Here is a 12,229-nt window from a genome sequence, read left to right as displayed (position 1 = left end):
GAGGCAAACAGTGTTAAATGACTCACCTAGGACCACACAACTAATAAGTATTTGAGGCCATATTTGAACTCAGATATTACTGAATCCAAGTCTATTTTTCTATTCACTGTATCACCTAGCGGCTTAACAATATATATAAAACTCTAGAAATGTGAATTTTTATTATCTTGTATTTTTAGGTATAACAAATGGTCCTTTTACCAAGGAATATTTACTTCAGACAGTATAGTCACAAATATAACTTAACGCCTCCCAACATGTGAAAGACATGACTCCCTTCCCTTTTTTATTATCTTAGTCTCTGGGGAAGGAAAGAGGATTAGATTCATAGCTTAGCTCAGTTCCCATAAAGCACAGTCCCCATTCCAAGGCCAAAACCACCTCTTCAAGCTCAAATCCCAGGCACCCTGACTTCTCAGAACTTCTTTGCCAATCTGACTAGTTATACCACTCCATCTGCAGCCCTGGCTTAGTTCTGTATCAGAGTAAAAGGGGAGGGGGGGGGCAGGGAATGGATTTTCTTTCCCTTCTCACAGGTTCAGTTCATTGGATACATCTGAGGGGCAGCATCTAAGAGTTACTAAAAAGGGTTCAATCAAAAGATGACAGAAACAGCTCAGCCTTGATGATTTCAAAAAAGCAAGCAGCCAATCAGAGACAACTAACTGTTCCTAGATGGTAGAGGACACTGTGGACTCCATGGCAAGAAAACTAGGTATGTTCAAAATGGCCCCTCAAGGGCAATCCTATCTTAGAACTAGGTTACAAAGGTATATATATGTATACAAAATCTTTTACTAAGCTGGGATTTCAATGATTACTATGTCTCTCCTGAACTTTGTATTTCTTTATAGTATTTAACCAGTTGGTCTGTTTATAGAAAGTACTTGATAAATTTTAAATTGAATTTGTAAGACATGGTCTTTATAACTGGTTGGAGAAATAATACTTAAACTTACTTAAGAATTAAAGAACTATCATGAATATGAAATATTGTATATAACATAAAGTTTTTTTTTTCAACGATGGGTTTGCTGGATTTTTTCTCTCTCTTTTTTTTTAACTTTCTTTGTTAAAAAGGATGCTTCTCTGGGAAGCAGGAGAGGGACACTCTAAGTTTGAACAATGTAAAAAAAAAAGGTATGAATAAAATTTATATTAAACAGAGGAATTAAAGAACCACATAAACCTAGAATTGTGCAAAACTACATGTGTAATTATAAAACTTCTATAGGGAAAAGAACATAGACAGGCAGTGTAATGGAAAGAATGATGAAGTGGATAGAGCACTGAGCCTGGAATAGGAAGGCCTGCATTTAAATCCAGTGTCAAACATTTACTAATTGTGTAATCTGAGCAAGTCACTTAAACTCTGTCTGATTCAGTTTTCTCATTTGTAACATAAATATTATGGGAGAATTAAAAAAACACTTACATACCAGGGTTCCTATGCAGAGTAAATGAGATCACATCTGTAAAGTGCTTAGCACAGTAGCTTGCACATGGTTGTTGTTGTTCAGTCATGTCTGATACTGTGTGATCCCATTTCAGATTCTCTTGGCAAACATACTGGGGTGGTTTGCTATTTCCTCATTTTATAGATGAGGAACTGAGGCAAACAGGGTTAAGTGACTTTCCAAGGTCACACAACTAGCAAGTGTCTGAGGCCACATTTGAACTATAGTCTTCCTGATACCATCTGTCTGCCCTCTGACACGTAATAGACACTTAATACACATTCATTCCATCCTTCCTTTATCATAGAACATCAGTATAAATCTCATCTCCACTTCTTAGCTATGTAACCTCTCTATAACACAGTTTCCTCTTCTGTAAAATTCAAGGATTAGTCTCTAGCTGAGCTGTGAAGTCCCTTCTATTTCTATAGCTATGCTCCTGTAATCCTGAGATCCCACAGGAGTTTAGATGAAGAGATCATTACAGATGGCAGCAGTCAGTTAAGGCTTCATAGGAAAGGTGCTTTTCAGTATCACAAAATTTAGAACTGGAAGAGTCCAGAAAAATCATCTTCTCAGGTCCCCCCCCCCCATTTTATAGATGTTGGAACTGAGGCTCATGAAGGAGGAATGTCTTGATCAAAGACTTACAAGTGGCATGTTCCACAGCTGGAATATAGCAGACATAACCTCCAATTCGATGCTCTTTTATCTCTTCAATTGACACAAGAAGGAAAGATAGGGCTCTGAAAAATGAGAGGAGTAGGAAAGGCATTCTAAAATGAGAGACCAAATTGAGCCAAGGTCAGACATCTGCTTAATATTAATAACAAAGGGCAGGGACAATCAGCAATCAGTACTAAGTGGGATGGAATCTGGCACTTATAAGCAGAACTTTTTGCAGTTTGATTTATTTGGATAAGTAAAGTCTAGGCATAAATAAGAAGAACTGACAAGCTTTGATGGAAGAGGAAGAAATGGCCTGAATAAAGGACATTAATATACACAGGGACTTTCCATTAGCAAAATGGAACCCTGCCCAAAATAGGTTAAAGAGCAGACTTAAAGCCGAAGGAAAGGAGAAAAGCAGTTTCAGTCTAGTGTACTAAAGTGTGTGTGTGTGTGTGTGTGTGTGTGTGTGCTTGCATCTGTGTATATGTGTGTATTTGTGTGTATGTAGTATATATATGTGTGTGCGTGTGCATCTGTGTGTTTGTATGTGGATACGTGTATTATCTTTGTGCTTGTATGTGTGTATTTCTGTGGAGTGTGTATCTCTGTTTGTATTTATATGTGTGCACCGTGCATCTGTGTGCTTGTATGTGTGTACTATGGTACCTATCGCAACAACATAGCAAAGAAAGTCCACATGTACAGTATTGGAGGAATAAAGACATGATTATCCTGGGCATTCTCTTTAAATAAAGACTTTGGAGGAACCAGTCAATTGGTGTAGGAGACTCAAGGGGCAGAGGATACTTCTAATGAGTAAAGTCCAAGTGACTGGGAGGAGTGAGAGATAGAAAAAGCTAAAAGAATCAAGAATGCAACTTGGAGAAGAAAGGACATTTCTAGCTTTGATAATCTATGAAATCCCAGTCTAGGACAGAAATAGTCATTTCTGCAGAAATGTGTGACTCTTTTCCCTCTCTTCCACCCAGAAATATAATCTTTACTCTTCAAATTGAGTTAATGATACACATTTAATGAAGTGGGAAATTATAAACAGTTCTATCTTTCCAGTGATTCTATGCAATTTACCATGAAATCCAATATTTTCATGATACTCTATTAAGAAATGCACGAGTTCACATCTCAGTGAGTGCTACTACACAAATCCATTTGGAATTATTTCTTCCACAATGAAATTGATAGGAAGCAGACCTAATTTGTACTGTTCATTGAGCCTGTCTTTGTCTCCATATTATTGTCATAGATGAAGTAATAATGATAACCAGAAAAGGACTTTCTCAGAACTTAGTTATATCTTCAGTCCAGTGGAATCATTTATTATTAAGACTTATCTGCCTCTTTGTGACCCCATTTGGGCTTTCCTTGGAAAAGTAATTTACAGCAATTTACCATTTTCTTCCCCAGCATATTTTACAAAAGAGGAAACTAAGATAGAGTTAAGTGACTTGCTCAGGATCAAACAGTAAGTATCTAGAGCTAGGTTTGAACTCAAGTCTTCTTAACTCCATGATGGGTCTTCTATCTATTGCACCATCTAGTTGCCCATTCCAGTGGAAACTTGAATTACTACTTTTTTTTTTCCTCTGAGGCAATTGGGATTAAGTGACTTGCCTAGGGTCACACAGCTAGAAAATATTAAGTGTCTGAGGTCAGATTACTTCAATTACTATTAATGGTGATAGCTTGTATCTCTGTCCTAGGCATTGTGGGAGAGAAAACATTTGCCCTCATAGAGTTAGTCTATTAGGAAAATAAGTCAGATGCACAGGTAGCAAAATTCCAAAATAGTTAATAGGATCATAGATCAAGAACTGAAAGGAATTTCAGAAACCATCTACTCTAATCCTCTCATTTGACAATTTAGGAAATTTGAGTCCCAGGGAATTTAAGTGACTCATACCAGGTCACAAATATAGCAAGCATTAGAGATAGAATTTGAAATCAGGTCCTCTGGCTTCTGAATCAGAGATATTTCAACTATATCAACTGCCTCTCTAACAAAGAAAACTAATTTGTGCTTTTTTTAAAAATTAAGATTAGGAAAGCATATACAAGAGAACATTTCTATAGCAAAATCTTGGAATGGGATAAAGAGTATAGGAAGGGGCTGTTAAATGTAGATAGAGAGTAGATAGAGAGCCTGCTCTGAAGTCAGGAGGTCCTGAATTCAAATGTGACCTTAGACAATACTTACTAGCTGAATGACCCTGGGCAAGTCACTTAACCCCTATTGCCTTGCGAAGAAGAAGAAGAAGAAGAAGAAGAAGAAGAAGAAGAAGAAGAAGAAGAAGAAGGAGGAGGAGGAGGAGGAGGAGGAGGAGGAGGAGGAGGAGGAGGAGGAGGAGGAGGAGGAGGAGGAGGAGGAGGAGGAGGAGGAGGAGAGGAGGAGGAGGAGGAAAGAAAGAATGCATGTGAGAGTATAAGAAAAGGATAAGGATTAAGGGAGAATAAAAGTTACTTCTTTATTGTGGCAAGAATAAAGGACACAGTCTTCTCAGTGAAGTAGTATATTACTAAAAATCACTTGCTACCCTATGAAGGGACTGGGGCTTGATTTGGAAGAATGAGCCACACAATATTGCTTTACAGGTAGGCAGATGAGGTAATAATGAGGTCCTAAATAACTAAATGCTGTTGGCTAAATATTGATGGAATTGCTCTCTGAGGCAAGCAGGAGGGTCACTGATGGGGACCAATTTAACCTCATAGTCCCACCCTTGGAGGAGGTCCTGGGCATCCCAACCTTGCTATATCTGGTCAAAACTCTGAGTTATGTCAAATCCGTAAAGTTAAATTTCCCCTATAAATCTGTCCATGGCTCACACCATCTTTGCTGAATCCCTTTTGGGTTATATCCAGTCAAACCACTCTGCTTCATGTTATGTTTCCCTTCACTCCTCCCCCTTTTCATGTGATGTCCCTCTTCTCATCTTCCCACAATGCCCCTGGTCTCTCTCCTCTCATCCCACCATGCTTTATGGTGTCTTTCTCCTTTTTATATCTATTTTTTTAAGGTGCTAAACTCTATAGATTTAACCCACCCAGCTAAAAACATACTCTAATCTCATAGGGCATTCTTTTTTCTTAGTTAATTGTATGTTCCACTAGGAAACTTGTTTTTTCCATCATTAATTATTAAAACCCCTTTTCTTGCTATGTATTCTCCCAACTCTATGTCATATTTACCACATCTACTGTCTATTGTATCTCTTCATTTTTGCCTGCAACCTCTTCTCCTAAATAAGCCTACCTTTTGCCAAAAAGCATGCCCATTGTGAATTCTTCATATAACTGAACCCCAACATTTGGTGGCTACAATCACACCATTTGGCTCCAAGATCACATCATGATTATTTCCATTTTGCATATGAGAAAACTGAGACATAGGGAGAAGATATGACTGTTCAATGCCCCACAACATTAGTCACATCAAGGAAAGGAACCCAGATCTTTTGACTCCTAGACCATAGTCTCCAAAGCAATTTGAATTTGTTATCCAAGAGCTGCTACCACTATGTTCAATATGCATATAAATTGAAAGAATTAAGTCCTTCCCTAATGCCTCATTCTGAAACAGAAGTGACCCTGACCTCTCAAAGACTCTTATTATTGGAATGAAAGCTCTAGCTTATTCTACCAAGCTTAAAAATGCCATCCCAGGGACTACAAATGTGTCCCCTGTGACAGTAAGAGGCTAGCTAAATGCAGAAAGGCTCATCACCAGATTGGATGCAGGATAGTGAGTTTGTCAGCCATAACAACTTTCAAAGCATTGAGAGTTTATAATCTGCACTGTTAACTGACAAAATCATTGCTCCAATCCCAATTCAAAGCCAGCAAAATATTCCCATGTTTCTTTAATTCTCTTATTTAATGTAAAGGGGAAAAGATATTTGCAAAGTTGTGGGGTTTTTCTCTACAAATTGTTATTTCATATAGGAGTGAGCAGTCATTCATGCACTCAAATTGCTGAAGTTATAAAATTGCTTTTTGTGTATTTATTTGAACCAACTGTTAGTGGAAGGCTATGGTAGTTAGTGCTTCCTACTTGTGATGCATAACACAAAGCTCTCAGCATTCATAAACGAAAGGGTCCTCAGAAATCAGAGATACTTTACTCCAACCCCCTCATTTTTCAGATAAAAAAAACTGATTAGGGAAGTAAATTGAGTTGGATGTTGTAAAACAGTAAATAGTACAACTAGCCGGGATTCCAGTCTAGCTCCTTTGACTCGAGGTATGATATTTCCACTGTAATATGTTGCCTGACTTCTTTCCCAGTCGTTTACATCATGACTTATCTAACAAGGGGCCTTGATAACTTATCAAAGACTTTTATTTAACAGAATCATGGAAATGGAAAGAACCTTAAGAAAAAGCTAACCTAAGTTCTTTACTTTACAGAAAAGGAAACTGAGACCAAAAGAAAGAAATTATTTCCCAAGATTATACTGGTATATGTAACCAAGATTGAGCCCAAATCCCAAATCCAGTATTCTTTCCTTTATATCAGTGGCTCCTAATTATTTTGTGTGTTTCTTAAACCCTTTTCAACAATAGCAAAAAGATATGTTGTGATATCCAATATATTATTCATTATATTTTGTAATTACTTACTATTTAATGTTCCATTAGAGTATTTTTACCATGAACTATTTGGATTATTGTCTCAAACTTGTAAGAGTTTCTTGAACCCTTCAGTGGAGTCTCTGCTTTATTCCTAACTGGTTTGTTATCCACCTCCCCCCTCATCTTATTAAATTACCAAATCTATAGTGACATTTGTTTTAACCAATTTCTAGGAAAAGATTAAATAAAATTGTACATTTGCTAAAACATCACAATTGTGATATACGATCTTTTGGCTTTCTAGTCCCTTGATTATATTCAGGTGTGTGTTTTTTTTTTTTTTAACTTCCATTAAACTCTAAAAATTTTATATTAAACATGCAAGAGTCCTTTATAGCTTAGATTTTTTATTAGACACCTAGGGCTAGAATGGACCTAAGAGATCATCACTTCATAAACAGAGCTAGAAAAAAAATTGAGAGGCTATTTAATTGCATTTTTGTCATTTTTACAGAAGAAGAAATGATGGCCTTAAGAAGTTTAGTAAATGGCCCAAGTTCTTAAGCATCAAAAGTAGAATTTGAACCCTGCTTCTCTCTCTGAGCCCAAAGTTCATTCCCTCATTTTACAGAATGGGGTACTGAAGCTCAGAGAGTTAAATGTTTTGCCCAAACCAACACTTATAATTTTTGACAGAGTCAAAGCAAAAAAGCTTCTTGTGACTATACAATTCTGGTGGAGAATATTATGCACTCAATTCATTATTCTTCATCCTCTTTATTTAGTGTAATGCTAAAAAAGTCTCAGGGATAGAGGGGCTTCCAAAGGGTCAGTAAGAAGAAAAAGCTGATCTTCTTTGCTCTGGATAGCTACTTCACACCCTTCTGCAAAAAAGATTAGTCTTGAGTGCTGAAAAATCTTTCTATATAAGCATACTAGCTTAAATCCTTTTCTCATGAAGTAGAAAGATAAGACTGCATTATTAGGAGAGCCCTTAGTTCTTTTTACTGTAAAGATATAATAGCTAAAAAAAATTCCTATATATTTGTTATCAAAATTTTAAGATAATATATTAGTAAAAAGAATGATAGAATGGTCCCTGTGCTGAATGACTTAAAGAATTATGTGGGACAAAATGAAAACACACACACACACACACACACACACACACACACACACACACACAAAGGAGGGGGGAGGAGAAACAAATGGCTCAGCTCTAGAATAGTATTCAGCATCACGGAATCCCCAAAACCTTCAAATTGAATATGTACTAATCTGAGTCATGATTTTCCACTACCAGTCAGTAAGATATTGTGTAGCTTCCGGGATGAGGTTAAATTGCACGCCTGCCCAGCCTTCTAATAAGTATCCTTGGTGATTCTAAATGTGCCTGCAGAATGGACAAGCTTCCAAAAGGGAGACTTGTATATGATTTGTGTACATCATATCACAGGAAAGATGAACAGTAGATGAAGCCCTTGGAGTTTTGAAGATTTGAGTTCAAATGCTACCTTGGATACCTACTTGCTGTGTGATTCTGGGCAAGTCACTTAAATGCTTTCTGCCTCAGTTTCCTTATCTGTAAAGTGAGAATAATAATATCTACCAGGGTTGTTATGAGGATCAAGTGAAATATCTGTAAAGTGCTTTGCAAACCTTAAAGCACTATATAAATATTAGCTACTACTACTGCCCCCTTTTTTAGGGGAGGAGGGAGGTAGAGAGGGAGGTGGGTCAAATAATTCCTTGACACCCTTTTAATTCTAGGATTTTATGATTCTTTTTCAGTTAAGTTGCTCCTCTGTTGCTTGCTAATCTATAAGTGACAAAAGATTGAACAATAGCCAGGATATATTTCTGATCATATCCAGTGCTATTTTTAGAGGTAGAGAGATATGGTGGATAGAATATTGGAGTTGGGGATCAGTAAGAATTACCTAAATTCTAATCTTCCTCTAACATACTATGTGGCCATCAGTTTGTTCCTCCTTCTCTCCAAGCCTTAATTTTCTCATCCGTCAAGTGAAGATGGAGGTGGGAAGAGGGAATAATAAAAGCAATAGTGTCTACCTTACAAAGTTGTTGTGAGGATCAAATAGGTCAGTATGTGTAAAAAAGAGTGCAATAAGAAATGCAAATGTCAATTATTATTAAGAAGGATTTTACCATTTAATTGGAAACTTTTTCATGGCCAAGAGTTAAATATCAGTAAGAACTTCTGAGTTGCTAAACTGAGGAATTTTTATCTCTCCCTACAAATGATATCCTGGCTCCTTTCATTTTACTTGGGAATAAGAAAAGGAATTTTTTCTTTTGTAGTATTTAAGATGTATGTAAGGAAACCTAATAGCTGCTGTATTTCTGCTTATAATTAAAGGATTATTTTAACCACAAAATAAATTATTATGGAGAAAACAAATGCTTATTAAAATATTGTAATTTTAAAAACATAGATTTTCTACATATGCTCTTGGGGAGGGAAGAGGGGAGAATTCCTATTCTATTTCCAAGGTTCCATGGCTGTTTTCAAAGATTCCCTACAATTTATGTAGGAATAGTAACAGCTAGTGATTCAGTCTAAAAATTTCAGTGATTGTGTATGAGACTTTCAATGCAATTAAGAACAGAAAAACTTGAGTACATGTTGTAAAAACTTACTTGAAACTAAGCTTTCCAGCAGCTGAAAAATCATCCCCACCCCCAAAGTACATTTTTAGAAGAGCCAATTGTCTAAAGAAGACTATTGCATTTAAAATAATCCTCTTTTGTGTTCTTTTAAGAATTAAGTATTGAAGACAAAAATCAACTACATTTACAATAATTTATTATGGTTGCAGGTCACTTTCCACATACAATAAATTATATAAACTATTGCATCTTTATAAAATATTTTGAGTGTAATTATCAAATGCTAATATTAAAATGCAGTACTTATGAAACCTTAATCATGGCAAAGTTTAGTATCAGTTAAAATTTTCTTTTCAATCTGTAACAGACTTTCACAGTACTTCCCTTCAATTATTTTAACTTTTGTGCAACCAGTATGAAACATATATATGTATTTTTTAAAAAGCACTTTATAAATCAGAAGAGCAAGACACAATTGCACAGTTCTGAGGAAGCCATTTTAGGCAGTCCCTTGAGTTTCTGCTCACACCCGTGTGGTGTGTACTTTTTAAGGCATTTTAATAAATGCAAAAAAACGATCAATTGCTGATCTTCTAACGTCCATTCCAACAGAAAGCTTTGAGACTTGGAAGCATTTTTTTTTTCAAAATTCAACAAAAAGTTCTGTAAACATGTGTGGCATTCAATCTTCCCCCCTGGCTCGTAAGAAAAAAAAGTTCATATTGAAGCTCAGTTCTTTGCCCCAGGGGGTCTGTCCGAGTGACATCGGATAGATACCTCTTCCTGCTGTCTCCAGCTGTTACCGGCTTGACTCCCGGCAGAGTCTTCCTTGCCCCTGGACACCCGCAACAATCCTTCCCCACTGGGAGAATTGCTCATGGCTGCCAGGAGTGCTTCAGCCTCCTTTCCCGGCAAACTTTTCAGTGGGTGAATATAGGTTTGAGTCAATTACAGCCAGTTTGATCTCAGACTTGGAGGTCCTTACCCGAGGCTGACAGGCAGCTGCAGGAGGCATTTTGGCAGGATTTCACAGACGCAGTTTTATTCCTTAAATGTTCTCGTCCTTTCAGCCATCCTCTCCTGCTGAACTTTTCAGTGAACTTTGATCGAATATTTCCGGAGTTTCAGAAATTGAAACAGCTTGTCTTTGGTCCTCTTCTTCAGGGCCATAAGAGCTCTGGTCTTCTCTTCCAGATCTTGGTCGTTAGAGAAGATGATCTTGGCTCTCTCCTCGGCTTTCTTGTCCCCAGAGTTTTTGAACAGCCTCTGGAGGGATTCTTGGTCTATGTTTTCGAAGATATTGCCCACGGCTTTCTTTCGGGCAGCGGTGTCAAAGTGGTACCCATGGACTGATGGGCTCACTCTCAGCGAAGTAGACATGGTGGATGAAGAGAATTGGTGTCTTTTCGTAGCTTTTGTCTATAAGAGTTGTTGCCAGATTAGGCTCTCCTAAAGAGGCTGGAGAAAACTCATCCCGAAGCTGCTATTTAAAGGCAGGGAGAAGACTCTGGGCTCAAATTACTCTGGTGACATCAGCGTGATCTAAAGGAATAATAATCAGAGACAGGTTTAACAGTTCAGCTGCCAACATCCTGTTCTTTTGCACAAGGGTTACTGAGAGCTCTTGTCAGGGACGTGGAGTGACATTATTCCGCCACTCACAAAGCCTCTTAACCTGTGAAGAAAGAGTTTTACAGACTAATGCGCCCTCACTTCAGACAGATCGCTTAAGCCACAAGTGTCAAACTCCCAAAAGATACAGCAATTAGATAAACAGTATTCAGAATTCGACTAATCCATGAAAAGATTTTTGCCTCAGAGTATCCTTTAGCACTGTCCTTTGAACGTGCCTCTTTTTTTTTTTTTTTTTTTTTTGAGAGCATTTTGAGAGCTGCTGAGAAAGTTTGCAAAGCTGGGCCATTATTCTGAGACGGGAAGTTTATGTATGCAACAGTGGAATTGCACAACGTGTAAACATGATTTTACTCCCTTGCTTATTTTCGGGTTATTTCAGAGTTAGATCCAGGTGCTGATCTTCACTTCAGCATAATAGCTTCCCTTTTCTGGAACCCTTAGAATTTGCAAAGTGTTTTCCTGATTTTCATCCTTAGAGATAGATAAGGATAAGGAAACTGAGGTGCAACATGTTGAAGTGTTTTACCCAGGTTCAGATGCATTAATAATAATAGTTAGCATTTATGTGGCATTTAATATTTGCAAAGCTTTTAAAAATATTATTTTATTTTCATAAAACCCTGTAAGATTAGCAATATTATTCCTATTTTGCAGAAGAGTGAACTGAGGCAGACAAAGTTGAAGTGATTTGCCCAGGATCACAGGGGTAATAAATGTCTGGATTTAACTTTGAACTCAGATCTTCCTGACTGCAGATCCAGTGATTTATCCATTGCACTCCCTGACTTGTCCTCTTTTCACTGTCTCATACTTCTTCATGAACAATCATTAAACATAACTAGCATTTCTAAAGTGATATAAAACTCTCAGTTTATATGTACTCATCTGAACCTCACAACAACCCTGTGAAGGAGGGATTGTAGATATTATTTTATCTAATTTTACAAATGGGTAATGGAGACTGAGAAATTGTTCCTTATCAGAATGTCAAAATGAAATTTAGACCCAAATTCTCCTGCTAGCAAGCTTCAAATGCCTTTTGCCATATCACATTGCTTCTTTTAATATTATAAGGATAAACAAACAAATATGTGTATATGCATATATGTATATATATATATATATGTATGTGTGTATATATACATATATACATACATACACACACACAACTTCTACAAAGTTAGAAAGAGAAATAGCAGAAGCTTTATTTCAGAAACAATGTGAGTGGGGAAACTGTGAATAAA

The 12,229-nt window shown here is 37.0% G+C and overlaps 1 protein-coding gene across 1 annotated transcript; it reads right to left on the bottom strand.

Annotated features, from left to right (window-relative positions):
* Positions 1 to 9,529: 9,529 nt before the first annotated feature.
* Positions 9,530 to 11,208, bottom strand: TCIM (transcriptional and immune response regulator). Its single transcript, XM_051975568.1, has one exon. The coding sequence runs from the start codon at positions 10,728 to 10,730 to the stop codon at positions 10,443 to 10,445; it is 288 nt and encodes a 95-aa protein (XP_051831528.1). The 5' UTR covers positions 10,731 to 11,208; the 3' UTR covers positions 9,530 to 10,442.
* Between the last annotated feature and the right edge of the window lie 1,021 nt (positions 11,209 to 12,229).

This window comes from Antechinus flavipes, chromosome 2 (genome assembly GCF_016432865.1).
Source record: "Antechinus flavipes isolate AdamAnt ecotype Samford, QLD, Australia chromosome 2, AdamAnt_v2, whole genome shotgun sequence".
In the NCBI taxonomy this organism is placed as follows: Eukaryota; Metazoa; Chordata; class Mammalia; order Dasyuromorphia; family Dasyuridae; genus Antechinus; species Antechinus flavipes.
Note: the sequence above shows the minus strand (reverse complement) of the source record. Positions and strands in the feature narration are given on the sequence as shown.

Coding starts and splice junctions, on each gene's coding strand:
- TCIM (XM_051975568.1), bottom strand. CDS start 10,730: ATGTCTACTTCGCTGAGAGTGAGCCCATCAGTCCATGGGTACCACTTT.